General features: G+C 40.9%; 1 protein-coding gene across 7 annotated transcripts in view; it reads left to right on the forward strand.

The window, feature by feature from the left end:
- OSBPL6 (oxysterol binding protein like 6) overlaps positions 1-21,721 on the forward strand; it is a 329,956-nt gene that overhangs the window by 176,306 nt on the left and 131,929 nt on the right. For all 7 annotated transcript variants that reach the window (XM_077448099.1, XM_077448095.1, XM_077448094.1 and 4 more), the window contains 4 exons: positions 11,043-11,165; positions 11,925-11,978; positions 12,155-12,268; positions 12,954-13,124. In XM_077448099.1, the coding sequence (XP_077304225.1) occupies positions 11,043-11,165; positions 11,925-11,978; positions 12,155-12,268; positions 12,954-13,124 (462 nt within the window). The remainder of the gene's footprint in view (positions 1-11,042; positions 11,166-11,924; positions 11,979-12,154; positions 12,269-12,953; positions 13,125-21,721) is intronic.

Here is a 21,721-nt window from a genome sequence, read left to right on the forward strand (position 1 = left end):
GGGGAGAACAAAGGTGTGGCAGAAGAGCAGGGGGTTAGAGTGGTGGTACAGAAGTGTAGGAGGTACAGTGGTGGGAGGGATGAGAAGGGGGTTCAGCGGTAGGACAGAAAAGCAGGGGTTTACAGTGGTGGGGCAGATGTGCAGGGGGTTACAGTGGTGGGGCAGATGTGCAGAGGGGGTTCATTGTTGGGGAAGGGGAGAAAGGAGGTACATTGACGGGACAGTTGAGCAGGGGGTACAGGGGTGGGGCAGAGGAGCAGTTGGGTACAGAGGTGGGGCAGATGAGGAGAAAGGAGGTACATCAGAGGCACACATGAGCAGGCGGTTACAGTGATGGAGCATAAGAGCAGGGGGTACAGTGGTGGGGCAGCTGTAACTCCACAAAAATAAAACGGTCCCTATTTTTTGAGGCAGTAAGGCAGTGCATGATGGGATATGAAAATTTCTTGGAAGGTCAGATAATGCCACAGGAAGTGATGGGCTCAAAGGCTGCTATTTATTACGAAAAGTAAGAAGGTGAACTTGGTAAACAGCTGTTTCCAGTCTCATAAACATAAATGAGCATTTAGCCCTTGCAGTACATGGGCACCTCTGCTAGGAAGTTTTTTTTTTTTCCTTTTCTTAGAGATGATCCACAGATTACTCTGCTGTTGCAACTTTAAGAATAATAATTACGTTGTGTGTCTAACATAACAATACCTCACTATATTGAGAAGGTCTAATAAAACCATATCTGCATTTCCACCTTGGATAGAGCCATTAGTGATTTTTACTACCACAGGGTATTAACATAGCAATGCGGGGACTCTGGATGTCATGGATGTAATAAAGATGTTGTAATGCCTTGGATTTTCTACACTCTGGCAGCTTTTCCTTTGTCAAACCATAAAACAAAGTGTCCAGTGCTTCTTATACACAGTGCTTATATTATAGTGAGATTAAAAGACTGCTTGTGATATTGATTAATTGATCTCCACGGTAGATGAAGAATTGGGTATTTTCACTCTCTCTCTAATGGCATTCATAGCTTCAAACTGTCACAATTTCAGAGGCACAGCCCTTTGTTAGGACCCAGATCCATCTGTTCTGGATTCCTCCACAATTGTCCTTTGATTGCTTGACAGTTGCCCCTCTTCCAAGTCTGGTGAGCAAGCCCATGTACGGTGTATATAAAAAATCTACACACCCCAGTTAAAATGTGAGGTTTCTGTGATGTAAATACAATGAGACAAGATGAATAATTTTAGAAATGTTTTCACCTTTTTAATGTGACCTATACACTGTACAACTCAGTTGAACAACAAACCAAAATCTTTTTGGTGGAGGGAAGTATAAATAAAAAAATAAAATATGGTTGCATAAGTGTTCACACCCTTAAACTAATACTTTGTTGAAGCATATTTTGATTTTATTACAGCACTCAGTCTTTTTGGATGAGTCTATCAGCCCTCTTCAGATCACCCCACAGATTTTCAATTGAATTCAGGTCTGGGCTCTGGCTGGGCCATTCCAAAACGTTAATCTTCTAGGGAAGCCATTCCTTTGTTGATTTGGATGTATGTTTTGGATTTTTGTCATGCTGAAAGATGAAGTTCCTCTAAATCAAGGGTGCCCAATCTTTAAGAGCAAGGGCCACTTAAGTAACTTGGTAACCAGTCGCGGGCCACAATGAGCGGAGCGGGTGGATGACAGGTCATGGCTACTCTATACGCCCTCTGATCGGATCCACCCAGATGGAAGGAGATGAATTCCCGTCTATTTTTTGTATCGGATTTTTAGGATTGGATTGGAGGCAGGTTGGCGTAAACGGACAAGAGTCTGTTTACAGCTGCCGCTCTGTAGAGGTGAATCAAAGGTTCAATTGGGTAGGGGCGATCATGTGAAAAGGGCCTAAACTGCTTTCACACTGATGTGCTGCAGTTTACCCACACCGCGGGTGCAGTGTAGTGCACCTGTGTCTATCCTAAGGGTTAACTGAACTTTGCCACAGACTCTGCCTGTGGCAAAAACCGGCGCTGTACAGGAAGCATTGGCTTATGGGGCTCTGCTCTGCAGCCACTTTCTTCCTCTACCACCAGCTTCATTCACAACACTGATGCTGTGGTATGATGGGTCGGCAACCTGCGATCTGGTCTTGCTAACCTGCCATTCCAGAGCAGGAGGTCGCGGGCCACACCAGAGGGCTCTGCAGGCCACATGTGGCCCCCGGGCCACTGGTTGGCCACCCCTGCTCTCAGGCATGTACTGGCCATAGGGACTATAGGGAGTTTCCCGGTGGGCCGATGGCTCAGTGGGCCGGTTTCAGTGACAGCCAGTGGCATCGCTGGGGGGGGGGGACTTTTGGGGCTATAGCCCTGAATCTGGGGCTCATAGCCCCGAGTCAGTCCAGGAGTCCCCAACCACAGGGTCCCGGCCTACTACCTGCCCTCTTTCTGGTGACCCTGATGTAAGGAGGGGCTCTCTGTGGACTCGGATGTAAGGGGGGGGCTCTGTGGGGACCCAGATGTAAGGGGTTGGCTCTCTAGGGACCCTGATGTAAGGCGGATGATCCCTGGGGACTCTGATGTAAGAGGGGCTCTCTGGGGACCCTGATGTAAGGGGAAGGCTATATGGGGACCCTGATGTAAGGGGAGGCTCTCTGGGGACTCTGATGTAAAGGGGGCTCTCTGGGGGCTTTTTTGCACAATTGCGTACAGTTTATATACTGTTTTTCGCGTGTTTACAAAATTAAAGTGGACCAGTCTGGATGAAGTCCAGGGCCAAATTTTTGTCCCAGTCCAGCCCTGCCTGCTCTAAATGTTCATATTTCTAGCAGAAGCCTAAAGGTTTTGTGCCAATATTCGGAACTGTTCAAAATTCCCTCTACCTCAGGAATATACAAAGTCCAGCCCGTGGGCCAATCACGGTCCAGTTTTGAACGGCCCGGCTGGCTATCTCATTCAGTGTGCCACGGGATCAGGGCTGTCAGATGAGCCCTATCCCGGTACTGTGAGAAGCACTGTCAGCTTAAAAAGTGAAAGTAAAGTGCAGAGGAGTGTGCTGTGCTCTCTGCTCCCCCCTACAGTGCAGTACCCGGCTGAATGAGGAAGCTGGAAAGGTACAGTGCTGTGCTAGAAGCTAGATTAGTCTTAAAAGGGCTTTATTCATGTGTGTATCTGTGTGTGCGTGTATGTATGTGTGCATGTATGTATATGCTTGTGTCTGTATGTATGTCTATATGCGTGTGTGTGCATGTGTCTGTGTGTGTTACTTTCAATCCGGACCCCTCCCCCCCCCCCCCCCCCCCATTCTTGTACCATCAGAACTGCTTTTGTAGGGCTTGAGTGTGATAGCAGCCAGGACTGCTGCTCCTCTGAAAAGCAATCCATACACAGATCACTTTTCAGAGGCATTTGAAAGGTGGTAAAGAGGCATTATGTTGCCTCCTCACCACCTGTTTTAAGCCCGTAAATGCAGCATCACTATACCGCAACTGTGCAATCCACACAGTTGCGGGGTAGTTGAAGTGCAGGCCCATTCACCCTGGGTATACCTCCAGCTGCAGCCACAGCATGTGTACACCCCCAGCTGCTCCCTCTGCAGCTAAAGGGGGAGAAGTTGGGGGTGGTAAAAACAGCTTAACCATGTGGTTTTACTGCCCCTCCAACCAAACATGTGAACAAGCCCTTGGCTCACATCTGTGTCTGTGTGGCTGCGTGCTGCGTGTAGGGCAGCCCATTCATTTCAATGGGCTTCCCTACCCACAAAAATGCAGGGAAAGCAGTCCCCAAGCTTTTTTTTTTTTTAATTGCACTGCACCAAAAGCACCCCACATTTTCCAATGTGTGGGGTACAATTAAGAATTAACGGTACCCCTAAAGAGCAGAGCATTTGTCTGTGTGTCGAGAACGAGCACGACAAAGGCAAGAGAATTATTTTTGGGCAGTGTATTGGTGCTCGGACGGACACACTTAGACCAAATTTTATTGGTTCAAAGAATGTCAGGCAAAATGGTCTCACCCATGTTCACTTCATCAAATCTGGCCCTCTTTGAAAAAAGTTTGGACACCCCTGCTCTACCTTGACTAAGGCCCCTGTTTTAGTTGAAGAAAAACAGCTCCAAAGCATAATGCTGCCACCGCCATGCTTCATTGTGGGTGTGGCGTTCTTTTGGTGATGTGCAGTGTTGTTTTTGCACCAAACGTATCTTTTGAAATTATAGCCAAAAAGTTAAACCTTGGTTTAATTAGACCATAACACATTTTCCCACATGCTTTTGGGAAACTTCAGATGTGTTTTTACAGAATTTAGCCGGGCTTGGATGTTTTTTCTTTGTAAGAAAAGGCTTCCGTCTTGCCACTGTACCCCATAGCCCAGACATGAAGAATACGAAAGATTGTTGTCATATGTACCACACAGCCAGTACTTGCCAAATATTCCTGCAGCTCCTTTAATGTTGCTGTAGGCCTCTTGGCAGCCTCCCTGACCAGTTGTCTTTTCATCAGTTTTGGAGGAACATCCAGTTCTTGTATGACTTCACTGTGGTGTATGAAGTCACTTGATGACTTCACTGTGTTCCATGGTATATCTAATGCCTTGTAAATTCTTTTGTAGCCTTCTCCTGACTGATACCTTTTTAAAAATGAGTTCCCTCTGATGCTTTTGCTGTAGAATATGACTAAGAAAATGTCAGGAAAGACCTACTAGAACAGCTGAACTTTATTTGGGATTAATCAGAGGCACTTTTAAATAGCAGGTGTGTACTGACCCCTATTTAACGTTACTTTGAATGTGATTGCTTAACTCTGAATACCGCTACATCCCCAGTTATAAGAGGGTGTGCACATGTATGCAACCACATTTATTTTATTTATACCCCCTAAAAGATTTCAGTTTGTTTTTCAAATGAGTTTTGCAGTTTATTGGTCACATTAAAGGTGGAAGACGTTCTGAAATGATTTGTCTTTGTCTAATTTTTTTTACATCACAGAAACCTGACATTTTAACAGGGGTGTGTAGACTTTTTATAGCCACTGTAGATACAGTAAATATACTTATCTTGTATAGTACAGGACACAAGGCTTGTATTCATAGATAATGGGTTAGATGCAGGCTACTATCAGGTGATTGGACACTGGCAAAAACTTTGTTAGGACTTTCCTTCATGCACGCGGATATAAAACCCCACCCACTTTGTGAGACTTCAGTTTTTTTCTAGTTTTGGGTGATGGACCTCTTTTCCCCTGGAAACATTTGTGTTTTTTTCTGACAATGGTACCCCTAGGTGTTATACATAGACTAAACACCCAAGCGAGAAGATTATTATTGTTTTGTTATCCATGTGGTGCCAGCAATCATTTGAATTTAGACAGTGCCTGCAGTCTTGCTGCCCTCCTCAGAACAATGGGTATTCTTTAAACTGGAACAAAAAAAGAAAGGCGCACCAACCTTGTGCCTTACCAATGGTAAATTTTAATAAGAGTTATAACAACAATATTTATACTCACAAATGAGCATGTAAAAGAGGCTTTTCAATTGGTGAGACTACGCCTCTGGGCACCTGTAACCCGGACCTGATGTCGGAGGGATCAGATGACATCCCAAATACCTGACGCGCTTCAAGGGCGTACCCTTTTCCGCAGAGCCTAAGCAATTACACATAGTTTTACCAATTGATGAGCCTTTTTTACACGCTTGTTTGTGAACATAAATATTGTTATAACTTTTATTTAAATTTACCATTGGTAATACACAAGGTCAGTGCACCCTCCATTTTTTTTTTTTTTACCCCTAGGTGATAGGCCTTGGGCACCATACCCAGACCCCACCATGTGGGTGTGGGGATTACCTGTAATGTTTGCTTCAAGCACTGGATCCTGTGTTAGGCGGTAACCAGGGCACATAGTAGAATATCTGTAGTTCAAAGCATGATCAGTGGTCCTATTCTTTGGTTCCCAGACCCTGAAAACCCATGGGTGAAGCTTGTACCTCTAACATGCCCAGCTATATGGATGAGGAATGTAGCACCCTCCTAGTTCAGGGTAGGCTGCAAGGTTAATTGAATCTCTTCTGTAATAATTGAGCAAGGGTTAATTAGAACGGTCTCACAGGCTGCTATTCTGGTACACTCCCTCCTGATTTCATGAGACTTCTAAAAACTAAATATTTATGGGACTCCAGCCAATCCCTGGGGAGGTGAGCCCAGAAAGTGGAGGGAGAGCCCATAAATAATCTGAGGCCTGGCCCAGTTCTTTAGGAGGAGGCCTTTGTTTAGGGGCTCTGCCCCCAGGGCAGAGAGACTGAGATGAAGCCAGTGGAGCCTTTGAAGACATTGATGTCCCAGCAAAACAGAGCTGTGTCTAGAGACTGAGCATAGTCGGAAGGGAGTTGGTGGGAGGAAGCCCAGCCATTCTGGGAGTAACTGATCCTGCTATATATGCAAAGTAACAGTGGGGTGGTCTAACCCCACAAGCAAGTGCAGTGCAGCCATGCATTATGCAAAACAGCCTGGAGTGTACAATACTGCTTAGAAGTTTGCCCAGTACAGCCAGGAGTTGTGTGAAGATGCCAAGACAGTGCAGCCAGAGGCTGCGCAATACAGCATGCATTATTGTACAGAGTAGCCAGATGCCTAGCAGTCCTCAAGTTCTGCAGTTCTGGGGTATCCTATGCCCCCCATCCCTTTCCAAGTTACTGTTCTAATATAGACCCTAAAAGAAACCCTTAGACTGAGCCAGAGGAAGAATGCCAGAAATGCTGTGTGGCTGGCTGTTTTTTACCAGTGGCTCCTACGGAGATAGTACTGCAGGTAAGTTAGGGGTTCCCTGTATTTTGGGTCCTGGCTATTAATGGACAACTATAGTGCTTAGCATACAGTACATATACCTAGAAAGTGTTATTCCTAGTTATTTGCTGTTATTCCCAGCTGTAATTGTATCAAATTATTAATTTTTTTGTGCAGTGCCTACATAAATTTAAAAGTGGTGGGTTTTTCATCCCATCTGGAGTCCTAATCTCAGTAGTTTGACATAGCTGTAGACGTGCCTCTTGGCTAACACACTTCTGCCGCTGCTGTATCCACTGAAAATGCACACAGCGTGTTTGCTGTACTTCTAATTGCCTTCTGCTGCAGAGACACAGCAACAACATGGTCAGCACCTGGGTTATCGCAGCTCCTGAATTCTAGATATGCAAAACCCCATTCCATCTGCATCCCATTCTGAGAGTACCCCACCGGGGATCCTCTCACTTAAGCAATGGTGGATCACAACCGCAAGGGAGCCGGACAAAAAGGGCCAAATAACAGATTTTGCAGCCTATAGGAAACTCGGAACACTGCGCAAGGTGACAACTGTTTTCTTGTCCTATTAGAACACCCCCCCCCCCCCCTCTGACACTAGCTGTCTCTCAGGTGCACATCGTGTGGCCTATCTGACAAAATAATTTTCTGGCACCAGGTCTGAATTCTTCAGAAAACTTTCAGCACCCCTAGAACCTTTGGTTACCAACACTGCACTTCTTCATTCTCCCCTGACTCTGTTCATAAATAAAGTTGGAACCTCCCAATCTGGGAATGAAATGGAGGCAAATAGGCAAGCAGAAGCTGCAGAGAAGATTCTATAAACCTTTGCATTTTGAGCCACAGGGTATAACTTCTCAGAAAATGCTCTCCACTGGTGAAACACTGATCAACATAGTGCAAACTAGTCATTGCCTAGCAGCACTAGAGTCTTCACAGCCAAAACAAGCCCCTATGATCATTAAGAGGCTTTCAAAATGAAAACAAAAAACTATTCTCTTTCAACTACTGTGCAAGAAAGTGGTTGAAAGGGTTTCAGGAATACCTATTGCATTAAATTGTCCCAAAAGGAAGAATGTGGTTAACAGACATGTTCAGACTCCTGGTGGATGAACCTTGGCTTCTCCAAAATAGACCAGACTTACTGGCACAAGGTCCATTATTCTACTTCGCAGTCACTGGCTTTAACAGCATGGCTGTTGAAAACCATGTCCTGAAGAATAAAGGTAACTCTGACCCTGTCCTATTACAAAATATCCCTGATTAGGGTATTAAGACATCCTTCATTTAACTCTTACAGGTGCCTGTTTGGACTTCAAAATCAAATCCCGCCCGATTCTGCCTCTGTGCCATCGGGTGTTTGAGTATAGGAAAAGGATGAGCCATCCTGAGATCCACTAATATGGTCGCTGCCTTGCAGTTGCACATTGCTGTTAAATAATTGGCAAAGTGGGACTCAATAAAAAGCAGCTGCTGAATGCCGCCTTACTTATCTTGAGTCATTTGAATGATAACATTGCCTCAGTCTAGTTCCACTTCAATTGCTTTGTTGGTCTGATAAGAAAATGCTGTGCTGAGGTTATTTCCAATAATGTTCCATTAAAGCTGAACTGTGGGCAAATAGATAAATGCACAGATGAAATGCATCTAGAGGAGCTGATTTACCTGCCAATGGATTTGTATTTCTTCAATTCATTCTTGAGATTTATACACATTGCACATTGCAGTCCTCTCTACCAAGGTTGGAGACCTGAATTTTTTTTTCTTCTGCACAGTTAACTAGCAATTGTTGAACCCTTTAACTGGACCGTAAAAGGAAAAAACAGGCTAATGAGTTAATCTACATTAATCTCGGTCGCTCTGCTCTGTCCTCCTTTCTGTGTCCTTTGTTGGTATATGAGCACTTTATTGACTCCTTGTGCTGCTTCTCCCATCCTCATTCTGCTGCACAGAGGATTGAACAAGGTGGATACCAAGTCGCATTGAGATACTTTCACTACTTGCAGTTTAAAAACAAATGCATTGATTGATGTTAATAAAAACTTTAATGCATTTCTGTCTTTTTATAAGTCTTGAGTTCGGCTTTAACTTTAAAATGTAGGGGCTAACATTGTTTTTCTTCACATTTTTTTTTTCTTTGCATTTTTTTTTTCTTCACATTGTTTCTTCATCATTGACCTTGATTGTTTAAAATATTTATTAAACATTCAGATATTTCTTATATAAACATTCAGACATTGCTTTGATGAAGAGCAGATTGCAATTTTGAAGTTAAAAAAAGTAAATTTCCCAAGGATTTGGCAGACTTTTTTTTTTTTTTTTTTTTTTTTTTGCCACAACTGTAAATACACCTAAAATTTTCATCATACTCTTTATTAACTCTGTTCATAATGAACAGCAATTATTAGCTTAGAATAATACCTAATCATAATGAACTTCAACTTTCTCTAATTTAGTAAACTAATTTGTGGTGAAATTATGAATTTATCACCTCTAATGGGTGGAATGTGTATTCATAAACTGTAGAATAAAGTGTAAAAGATAAATAATTTATCAGAGTAAAGTTTAGGGAATGAGAATCTGGGAACTGAGCCAGATTTTACCCTGGGGTAGTAACTTGAAAGAGAGAGGATCTTGCTAATTGTGCTACATTCTGTTTAGTAAGTTTGTGGCACTAAGCAACGGAGTGCCAGAGAGATCTTCCCAAAATAGGTTGAATTCCCCTCTTAGACACTTTCTCCTTGAACAGGTGTCCACATTAGAAGAATTAAGCTTAACCTCTTGTTCTGGTGATAACTGTAAAATTTAGGGCTTCCCATCTCTGCCTTGGTGACAAAGGACACCAGTACAAACCAGGCAAATCTACTCAGGCAGGACACAGACGGTAATAAAACCTTGATAAGGTGTTTTTGTAATCTCTACTCTATTCTTGTATGTCTATATGTATACTTTAATAAAGTGTATAGTGGGGTTTGTACATATTTTTTTCATTATGGTCCGGGTAAAAAAAAAATTCCAACAGTGTTTTTTCACAAATGTTTCATACAATGACAAGGGACTCCCGTATCGCTACAGACTAACTAAAGAGATAGCAACCCTCCTTGCTTTAAGAAACAATGTGTCCATTTATGTGTATGTCAAGCCAAAAGTTTTTTCTTGTGGTAAAGTGGGAAAGGGTTAGAGCTTCACTGGTTGGTTGGCCGCTGCCATTCATTGTAAGGGAAACAGGCAGTGAAGCCTTTCGGCTTCAGAGCTGGTTCCCTACTATGCATGCACGAAGCACTCTGGGCTTTCTAATTGGCAGAAGGAGGAGGAGGGTGGCTGAATGTCCAGGGGACCTCACCGCAGCCAGGTCTCCCAGAAGTGGGGATGGGTACCTGTCAAAAACAGGTACCTGCCCCCCCCCTCCCCCAAAAGGTGCCAAATGGCACTGGAGAAGGGAGGAAGCAAACAAGCTTAGCTTCCACTTTTGGATGGCCTTAAGTTTCTTACTTTACACAGGTTTGTATACTGCTCCTTCTGAGGGCTTGATTGTTGGTAGCAGCACTTTTGATGTAATTGTGGATTGAATGCAGAGATCCAGAAATCCTTTGTCATGGCCAGACTAGCTAAACTTCCCAAACTAGGAGGAATTCCCCTCTTAGACCCTTGCCCCTTGAACAGGTGTCCGCATTTGGAGAATTACCCTTCACGTCTTGTTCTGGTAACATTTTGGACTTCCCATCACTGCCTTGGTGACTATGGACACAGAAATTAGGTAAATCTACTCATCCATGACACAGACAGCCAAAAAACCTTGAATAGGGGTTCTAGTTCATCTTTACTCTATGCATATATGTCTGTCCATATATTTGAATGAAGACCAGGTATTCCTGGATTTCTACAGACTAGCTTAAGAGACAGCACCACTGCTTGCTTTAAGACACAATTTATCCATTTATGTGTATGTCAAGCCAAAATTATTTTTCTTAAGGTTGAGTGGGAAGGGGTTAGAGCGCCTCCTGTTTGTTTTTTGTTTTTTTAGGGTAAAGTGGGGTTAGAGAACTTTCTTGAGATTCTCATCCTTCCCTGCTCAAAATCAAAACATTTTCCCACTTGACATATACTTTTAAGTTTGTTACTTTTCATATGTTTGTATACTGTACCTTCTGGGGGCTGGATTGTTGGTAGCTGCATTTTTGATGTAATGGTAGGGTAGATTGGTGGCATGGCTAAAAAATGTCTCATTGTATTGCATCAATACTATTTTATTTTACTTTCACAGGAAGGAGATAGTTGGGAAATCATAGAAGGACTAAAGATAGGACAGACCAGTGTGCAAAAACCAGAAAAACATGAAGGATTTATGCTAAAGAAGAGAAAATGGCCATTGAAAGGCTGGCACAAAGTAAGTTTTGTCATGGGATGAAAAAGAGTTTGACTATAGTCTTCAAAAACACCATAAAATCCTTTTATTCTTGAAATCCCTCTAACGATTCAAAAGAGCACACAAAGATAAAAGTGTAGATGCTACATCTAGAGTTTGTACACCAGTGAAAATTTAGACAGGCAAGAACTGAATTTAATACTAAAGGGAATTCTGAACTAAGTTCTTGTGCTGCTGATGTGATCAGTATGGTTTATATACTTGTCAGTCAGCATGTTGACTTCTGCCTGGAAGGACTTTGCTTTAGGTTATCTTTGAGTCGCAGGCATACAACATCAATGTGGCTATAGCAGTCAGTACTTAGACGGAGATTCGTTTCTTAAACACTCATCAGAGGCTGAATGTGTTGTGCTCTTTCAGCAGGTGCAAAACCGCTATTGTGGACTGACTACTACTGTGCTTATTTTCAGTGTTGTCTACATGTAAATTAAATACAGCTTGTTGTTTGTGCTCACAACAATGATTTATATGACTTAAGGCTTCACTAAGTTTTTCTGAAATATAATCAAAAGTGTTAATAATCTGAAAAGACCATTTGCCCCAAAATGGATCCTAACACTCGAATGTTTATAATTTCTGTAGTCTTCGTCCATCACTAGATGTGGTATAACAAGCTGTCAAAAGTGGTTTGCCCATAAAGTTTAAGGATATACTGATGTAAATGTGTAAATGTGTTTATGGTATGGCGTCTACAAAGAAGATTTTTTATTTTTATTACAGAGATTTTTTGTCCTAGAAAATGGAATATTGAAATATTCAAAATCGCCCATCGATGTAAGTATACTAGTGTTGGGGTCTAATTTTCTGCACTTGGCTTTTCTCTTAACATTGAGAAGTGATTTTATCTCAGCCATATAATTGATGGGTCTAAATGAAGCACATTTGGTGGGCTTTTATGTTAATTTCATAATATATTACTTTGCCTATTGGGTTTTATGATTTTCCTGTAGACTCAGAAAGGAAAACTGCACGGAAGTATTGATGTTGGCTTGTCTGTCATGTCCATAAAGAAGAAGGCACGGAGGATAGACCTGGACACAGAGGAGAACATCTACCATCTTAAGGTTAGGTTGTTGGGCATATATTTATTCTCTGCTCTTTATTTCTTTATTATGTAGAATAATAGAATATATTTTCTCTCTCAGTTGACCCCATCCTGTTTTCTTGTTTTACCTACTTTTGTGGCTTTTGTTCATCTGTTAGAGCTCTGATTTGTATCTTAATTTTAAAAAAAAACGCTGAATAGGTTTTCTTCAGTGTTACAATTTATTGTGGCAAAAATGAAGACTGTCGAAACTCATAGCAACCAATTGGCAATTAACTTTTACTGTTCTGACTGCTATAAACTGAAGGTCAAGTCTGGTTGCTATCAATTATACTTTGCACAGCAAAATTGCACTTTTATTTAAAAAGCTATAGCTTACATATAATAAAAAAGAAGAGTTTGGGACTTTAGATGAGGCCTCTGAAGTAGGAATCAGAGGTACCTCCATCCCGGCTTTTGCACAGCAAAAAAAGAGAAAGGGTTTAGGACTTGGCTTACATATAATAAACTATTTGTGTGCCTTTTTTAATTTCAGTGGTCCCTACAGTAAAACAGTACTCTACCTATAATGTTTCTTCATTTTGGTTTGAGTGATTGTTTGATCTCCCCCTTATCCAGCCTGAGATGCTGTAAGCAGGCTTGCTATAGCTACCCTCTAGTAGATTTTAAGTTCAACTATTGAATGTTGATTTTCCTCTCTGTAGGTAAAATCTCAGGATACATTTGATGCATGGGTGTCCAAGCTTAGGCATCACCGACTTTACCGGCAAAATGAAATTGTGCGGTCACCAAGAGATGCCAGCTTTCATATGTTTCCATCAACATCAACTACTGAGTCCTCACCAGCAGCTAACATTACAGTGCCAGAGGGAAAGGTATGTGATTTTCGTTAACACTTCAAGGCACCTAATAGCTGTATGTCTTTGAATATTTTTGACTTGCATACACAATATGATTTGTGGTTCTAGTAGTATTTATGACTTGTATAAACAAAATGATTTGTAATCCGATTTAAAATTGATTTCAGTTTATTTCAACTTGTACCATTTAAGAAAATGTTATATTCAGCTAGTCTGGTCTAGCAATTTCCTGTTCTTTTCATGTCCTAAATTACTTGTGTTTTCCTTCATATAACCTTGCTCTTTTTTTTAAAAAAGGACCCTCTAGAAAAAGAGCTACACTTTTTCCACTTACTGATCAGGGCTGTCCAGTGATTGTCATATTGTCTTTTGGGAGATGACTGTGAAGGTGGAGGCTAGCTCTGAAAATCAACCATGCTGAGACAAACTGGAATGTATATTCCTATTTAGCACCTCATCTAGCAACCAGTATGTCTGATTTTGGAACTCATACTTCACACTGTGCTCTTTATGAGCAAAATAAAAGTAAAATGCCCAGCACTGTAACTTGGGTGGGAGTGAGTCCTCAACCCAATATAAGCTTCGACATCTTGGAACTTACAGACAACCCATTTTATTTTTTTGGCAGTTGAATGGAGGGACGGGGGCAAAGGTAAGGCGAGGGTCATAATTTTAAATGACCCTCTCATTTTGCCCTGCATGGGCACAGTAAATTGTCACTTTTTTTTTTCTTTTTCCTGGAGGATTTGTGTAATGATCAGCACACAGCCATGCACTATTTGCATTCTTCCTGTGATGTTCAAACTTGCAGGTATAATAATATAGCAAGTGGCTATTATAATTTCTAATCTGTTTCCAGTCTGACTTGGCTTGTACTTCTATCTCTATCTCTGTCTGCTCCCAGCTTATTTTTTAGATATCTGCTACCTCACAACTTGGACTAACTACAGTTTATATACTATGTCTGGTATCTTTCTCTAGCTAATCTAACCTTTAGCCCAACCCTTAAAACCCTTAGATTTTTCTTATCTTTCCCTTTTAAATGAAGGAAAAGCTGCATTGTGGACTTCTAAATGTTGGCGTGGTGCTTTTTCTTCTATGAATTCTTCCTCTTCTTCCTCTTCTCCCCCAGAGTCAGTGTACTCTGCCTGGTTAATTCCACCTCACATCAATTGGATTTAGGTCTGGACTTTCTAAAACATGAATATTCTTTGCTCTAAACCAGGGATATGCAATTAGTGGACCTCCAGCTGTTGCAAAACTACAAGTCCCATCATGCCTCTGCCCCTGGGTGTCATGCTTGTGGCTGTCAGAGTCTTGCTATGCCTCATGGAACTTGTAGTTCTGCAACAGCTGGAGGTCCGCTAATTGCATATCCCTGCTCTAAACCATTGGTCATCAACCCTGTCTTCAGGGCCCACTAACAGGCCAAGTTTTATGTATTACCTTAGGGAGATGCAGACTAGAATACTGCAATCACTGAGCAGCAAATGATATCACCTGTCATGTATTTCAGTTATCTTGCAAAACTGGCCTGTTAGTGGGCTATGAGAACAGGTTTAATGACCACTGCTCTAAACCATTCTATTGAAACTCTGGCTGTATGTTTAGGGTCGTTGTCCTGCTGAAAGGTGAACCTCCACCAGTCTCAAGTCTTTTGCAGACTCTTAACAGGTTTTATTCTAAGATTGCCCTGTATTTTGCTCCATCCAACTTCCCATCAACTCTGACAAGCTTCCCTGTCCTGCTGAAGAAAAGCATCAGCACAACTTGTTGCTGCTGTGTTCAGGGTAATATGCAATGTTCGTTTTCAACCATACATAGCGTTTTTCTTTTAGGCCAAAAAGTTTCATTTTGGTCTTGGACTGCAAACAGGATTTCTTATGGCTTTCTTCAACAATGGCTTTCTTCTTGCCCCTCTTTCATAATTGCCAGATTTGTGGAATGCACCACTAATCGTTTTCCTGTGGACAGATTCTCCCACCTGCGCTGTGAATCTCTACAGCTCTTCCAGAGTTACCATTGGCCTCTTGGCTGCTTCTTTGATTTATGTTCTCCTTGGCTGGCCTGTCAGTTTAGGTGGATAGCCATGTCTTGTTCGGAGGGGGAGTAGGCATTGTTCAGTTCCTCCACCTATTCTCGGGGGATAAAAAGGCCATGGATAACTTTTTATAGTCGTACAGATATAATTGACCCTTTTAAGGGCAATCCTAATGCTGATGCGACCCATGTATTGCACTTTTGACCCTCACCATAAGACAATCCTATTGCACTTCAGAGCTGTCTGAGGAACAGTTTTAACACCATTAATGGCTCTGGAAAAGACTAGACATAATGCCATAAACAATGCCTGCTTCTCTGAGCCTTCTGTCACCTTCAGCTAACATTGGATCCATCTCATTCCATTACAGCGCTTACAAGCTTTTCTTCATGGGTGCATCTGTTTGCTGGTCTCTTGCTGCTAATCATATTATGCCTCATAAGTCCTGTTTGTATACACACATTTTTACATTGGTGATACCATCACTTTTGTAAGTACTTTTGACTACTATGCAGGCTTGGAGGAATAGAAAAGTGACTCCTCTGCATAAGCAGACCTTGAGGTCAATAACCTTAACCATGAAAAATCTAGTTTTTTTTTTTCTCTTGCACAAATCACCTGGAACTAACCTTGATTCATCTACCTTTTATTTACTATGGCAGGCCCCTTTGCTCAACATTGCCATTATACATTATCTTTCTGTGCTGCACAGCCATATAAAAGAACCCAGAACCTGTGTCTAGAATCCAACAGCCAATCACATGAACAAATGGCTAGGCAAATAATCACATGAAGATGCTGAAGAGGAAGAACAGAGAATCTGAACTCAAATAACCTCCTCATCAGCAGCCGTGGCCATCAGCCATGGGATCTTAGAACAATAGTTTCTACAGCCAAAGTAACAATTACAAGAATCCAGTTAAGTGTTATAATTTTTAGGAAGCAAGGTGACCAGGGTTGAGGGGGTCTTCTGTAGGGGTAGGTCAGCTTTACAAGCTACAGAGTTTTTTTGCACCCATTTATTTAGGGTGCAAAAATGAATGTACATAAAAAGGGTTTTCCCAAAATTTCACAAGCAACAGAAAGGGGCTCTACTCCCCCTTCTTTTTTTTTTTTTTTTTTCTTTTTTCTTTTTTCTTTTTTTTTTTTTTTTTTTTTCTTTTCTTTCTTCTTTTTTTTGGTCTGTAGCCTGTATTTTTTTTTTTTTTTTTTTTTTTTTTTTTTGGTGCCTTGGCTTTCTTTGCTTTTTGAAGTTCATTGAGGCAGCAGCAGCGTGAGAGACTGGAAGTAAAGTGATTCCTGTCACTGGTAACATTGACAAAGGGTTACTTGAAAATGTCAGAACAATGTTGACAGATCAGTGAGTTTTTTGTAAATAAATATGCTTTGCGTGTCCGTATATGCAGTGACCCATGATGAAAATAATACAGGGAGCATTGTATGCTCAAATTATCTCTCAAGATCATATATTCTTATTACTAATTTGAAAACCCATTACAGCATGATAAAATACAAGCATGGTTAATGTAAGAGCTGTAGAAAATGATGAATGATAATGTTACAATTTACCACTACACTGGTCATTCTGGGTGATGATATGGTTTAGGTTTGGGAATTCAGAGGAGAGAAGCTCCTAACAGAGAAGCACCCACTTTAGTTAAACCCAGGTCTGTGAAAACAATGTGGTTATATAGTGGAGAACACAGCATTTTATTTATCAGGCTAAAACTTGATGGTGGAATGCAAACCTCTATCAAAACTTAAAAGAAAAAGATTTTGCTGAAAATGCAATCAATTATAGCTGCAAGAGCCCCAACAGATACCAATTGGCCCAAAAAAAAATCATATAAACTAAAGTGCTGCGCTGCAACTCATATTTACGTAAATATAAATATAAGTCTATACATCCAAAAAAAAAGTCCAATGTGTAAAAAAAACAAAAAAAAAAAAGTCCACCAAAGAAAGTTTTATATAGACAGTCTAAGCACTATAGCTCTCCAATAAAGTGGCAAGTGCAAAAGTGTAGATATGCAAATGATGCCATGTTTCACCGTTGCGTGTACCCATCCACACCTAATTTCATTAACAATTTGGCCCTCTAAAGGGTCATACACATGGGCCGAATATCAGGTCTATTGGACTTGGGCTGAATATCATTTCTATTGAGCTGAAATGTCTGGCTTCTCTCGAATGGGCATGACCGAAAAAGGTCTGCCAATCAACAGTGTGTTCTGGAAGGAGGGTGTCCCCCTGCAAGAACACAATAGCTCAGTAGGGGAGATTGCTGTACTAACGTTGGATTATAGTACACAATCGCCTCCCCAGCACTTCAGTTTTTTTTGTTCAGCCCACTGGGTTGGTGGGTAGTGTGTAATAGGATTTAAGAGGGATTTCACTGTGGAAAAAAAAATATTAAAAGCCAGCAGCTACAAAAACTACAGCTGCTGACTTTTAATAAATGGACACTCCCCTGTCGCAGGATCCAGCGATATCGGCAGCCGAGGCCGATCGCTCGGCTGCTGCCGCCACCATTCTAGGTGAGGGAAACGGGAAGTGAAGCGTCACTTCCCGATTCCCTACTGCGCATGTGCGAGTCGCGCAGCGCAATAGTAATTGTCCGCGCTGTCTCTGGGACCCGTGTGTGTCCCAGCAGACAGCGCGCAGGGACAGGAAGAGGTATAGACTCCCATGGGAGTCTATGCCCCGAAGCGGGTTTAAATACCTGTCTTTGACAGGTATCTGCACCCCCTGAAAGGTACCAATTGTGACACTGGAGGGGGGGGAGGGTTCCGATCAGCGGAAGTTCCACTTTAGGGTGGAACCCCGCTTTAAGATAAAACAGTCAAAAATAGCCTCAAGTATAACCAAAATCTCATAACCGGGCCACCAGAACTTTCCACTCCGATCACGCTCTGGCTTATCAGTATATCATCATGATTTTTATTAAATGCAAGCTTAGCAACCCTATTTTATCTTGCATTAGATAAAATCTACTCACCGGTTGCTATAGCCTTCTTTACCACATTTTTGTTGATTTTTCTTAACCACTTCCCACCCGGCCACTGCATATGTACGGCCGGGTGGGCACTCTCTCCTTCTGAGTGGACGTTCAGAAACGTCCCTCAGAAGGAGCAGGATCACGTGCATTCCCACGCAGCAGCGCAATCCCGATGAGCTTGTGTCACACAGACACGGTGCATCTTAGATCGGCAGGAGGGCTCTGTGATTGGCCCTCCTGATCACATGATGGCAGTGTCCAATTCACGGCCATCATGTGATGGAAACAGACAGCCGGTTGCTGGGCGATCGACTTTCCTTTCCTCACGCGGAAGTTGTCGCTGAGGAGAGGAGAGCGGATCTCTGCAGCCGGCTGGTGATCAGTGAGTATGAGCTGGTTTTTACAGCTTTTTACTCACTGATCACCAGTCTAGTGTCACCACACATCTAAAAACAAAGTAAACACATGTCTCCCACATATATAACAGTAAAATCGCATGTCCCAGTGATCATTTGCACACATATGTCCGTGATCGTTTGCGTACATCTGTCCCTGATCACACAAACCAATTATTATACACTAATCGGGATTTTTTTTTTACCAAAAACATGTAGCAGAATACATTTTGGCTTAAATTTATGATAAAATTTGATTTTATTGGATTTCTTTTAAAATAGAATAAAGAAAATATATTTTTTTCTTTCCAAATTTCTGTTCTTTTTTTTCACTTATCGCAAAAAAAAAAAAAAAAAAGTCATGAATAAATACCACCAACAGAAAGCTCTATTTGTGCAAACAAAATGATAACAATTTCATTTGGTACAGCATTGCATGACCGCACAATTCTTATTGAAAGTGCGAGAGCACGAAAGCTGGAAATTGGTCTGCGAAGGAAGGGGGCGAAATGCCCAGTATTGATGTGGTTAAATAAGTACAGCTCCAGACCTAATAGGTAGGAGGGGAACAAAAATAGCTTTTTTTTTTTTGGAGGGGAGTGGGAATGAGTTAAAGGAATAATACAAAATCATCCGCAAGGGTGGAGTTCATAAATAAGTAGAAGTCAGCGTAGGTGGCACACAGTTTACTTACCAGAATTTGTACCTGATGGCTGGTAATTTTACTTGGAAGCGGAGGCATGTACAGTATCTCACAAAAGTGAGTACATGCCTCACATTTTTGTAAATATTTTATTATATCTTGGCCTTGGCTGCAGCTCAGTTTCAGGATCTTGGAAACCTTCTTCTAGCCTAGGCCATCTTCATGTAGAGTAACAATTCTTTTTTTATTTTTTCAGATACTCAGAGTTCTTTGCCATGGAATGCCATGTTGAACTTTCAGTGGCCAGTATGAGAGAGTGAGAGCGATAACACCAAATTTAACACACCTGCTCCCCATTCACACCTGAGACCTTGTAACACTAATGAATCGCATGACACCAGGGAGGGAAAATGGCTAATGGGCCCAAATTTGGACATTTTCACTTTTGTTGCCAGCAGTTTAGACATTATTGGCTGTGTGTTGAGTTATTTTGAGGGGACAGCAACTTTACGCTGTTATACAAGCTGTACACTCACTACTTTACATTGTAGCAAAGTGTCATTTCTTCAGTGTTGTCACATGAAAAGGTATAATAAAATATTTTCAAAAATGTGAGGGGTGTACTCACTTTTGTGAGATACTGTATGTGTAGCAGTTTCCTATTCCTGCAGTAGGTGGTGAGAGTATTCGGTGACAACTGACCTGATCGGAAAGACACCATTGTAAGTGTGTGTAAAGATGGAAGGCTAATGAAATTTTAGGGAGTTGCTTGAAGTTTAATTCCACTTTGTCACACAAGTCCACTTTATTATTACATTCTCATACTAGATCACAAATGTACGAAAGAAGAAAATTTAATTTTAAGTTGTTTTAAACCTAATCTGCACATAACTGCGACCTGCTTGGTTGGATTACATGTACGATAGAAAATTTAAAGACAAAAATATCAGTGCTGTGCAAAATATTGGTCAAATAGAGCTAAGCACAGGTACTTGTCTGGACTATTCTTAGTTTGTGAGGATTTCCCTTTAAGAAGAATTACATGATAATTTATTCAAAATATAGTATGGAAAAGCAGTCCACTGGGTTTTACAATTTGAAGCTGGCACATGCTTATTAGGCCATTCTGTTCTCATCTGCTGTCAATCCCAAGTTTCATTATATGAAGACAGTGTGTTCAAATTGCATTCCACTAATAATCCTCCTTGGGTTATATTAGGAAAGAAGTTTAGACTTTTTATAGTAGCTGTCTCACGAGAGAGAGTGACTCATGCTGGAAATACATTTAGGCATTTAAAAGGGTCACTTTTTAGGCATTCTTTTTTCATTTTTTTTTTATTTTTTTAAGCCTTTGGGCAAAATATTGCATTAGTGACTCGGCACACAGTTAAAAAGCAACTTTAATGTCTAGTCTATTTCTTTTGAGTGGACCTTTAGCAAAATTGCTTATTTTTATTAAAATGAAAAAAGCTTGAATTTCAGCCTGCCGACACTGCCCGTGAATCAACAGATTGCTGGGTAAGGAGAAAAAAAAATATTTAAAAGAAGCTTGTCTGGGGTTCCATTTTAAGAACCTGCTAAACACCCCTAAAACTCTAAAGACTACAGATGTCAACTTACTTGACTTACATTGGTATAAGTAAACTGACTTTTTCATAAATCTATATATATATATATAATATCTATATCATCTTTTTTTTCTTTCTGGAGTTACATTTTCTGTTGTATCATGCAATATATAGTTATAGAAACCATATATATTTATATTACCATTTTGTTTGAGTGGGATCCTCTTTAAATGGATCCTCTTTATATGTACCCTTTTTTTCAAGCCGACAGGGTGCAGGGCCTCTCTCACTGGTGTGATGGGAATCATTTAAAATAAATAAATAAATAAATAAATATATATATATATATATATATATATATATATATATTTTCCATCACTAAGGGTGTGAAAGTCTTTCTCTAAACCGCTCACCTCATCTTGTTGAGCAGATTGTTGTAAATTGGAGGAATGTGTCACTGTTGCATTAAAGTGCACTGTCTGCAATGTCCACTATGTTATCCAGAACCAATTGTGACAGGGCATTTTCTGAGGCAGGTTAAATTTCCAGTTGCAGACTAAAATCTTTATGGTACATTATTTTTCTTCTCAAAAAAGTGCATTAAAAAGCAAAAAATATACATGGGTATATGTATAGCTTTTTTTTTTCTTGTACTATCATAGGTGTGTTTTTGATTCCCTTTAAAGGAGCAACATTACTTTTATTATACAAAAAAAAAAAAAAAAAACGCAAGTATATGCCTCAAATAGTTGTTCGTTTTTAGGGGCTTTCTGTAAAAAAAAAAATAATAATAATAATGGCATGTTCAGTAAACTGCAAAATGTGAAACTCACCCATAGCACGTAGTGTAAATTCTGTTAACTGGAATTTGGCTACTTGCAGTCTTGAATGAATGAACTAAAAAAAAAAAAATTAAGTCTTTGTATGTATTAGTTTAGTTATATTTGAAAAGAATAAGACTGATCCA

Source organism: Lithobates pipiens, unplaced genomic scaffold (genome assembly GCF_037356315.1).
Source record: "Lithobates pipiens isolate NorthernLeopardFrog02 unplaced genomic scaffold, aLitPip1_a1.2 Scaffold_22, whole genome shotgun sequence".
NCBI lineage: Eukaryota > Metazoa > Chordata > Amphibia > Anura > Ranidae > Lithobates > Lithobates pipiens.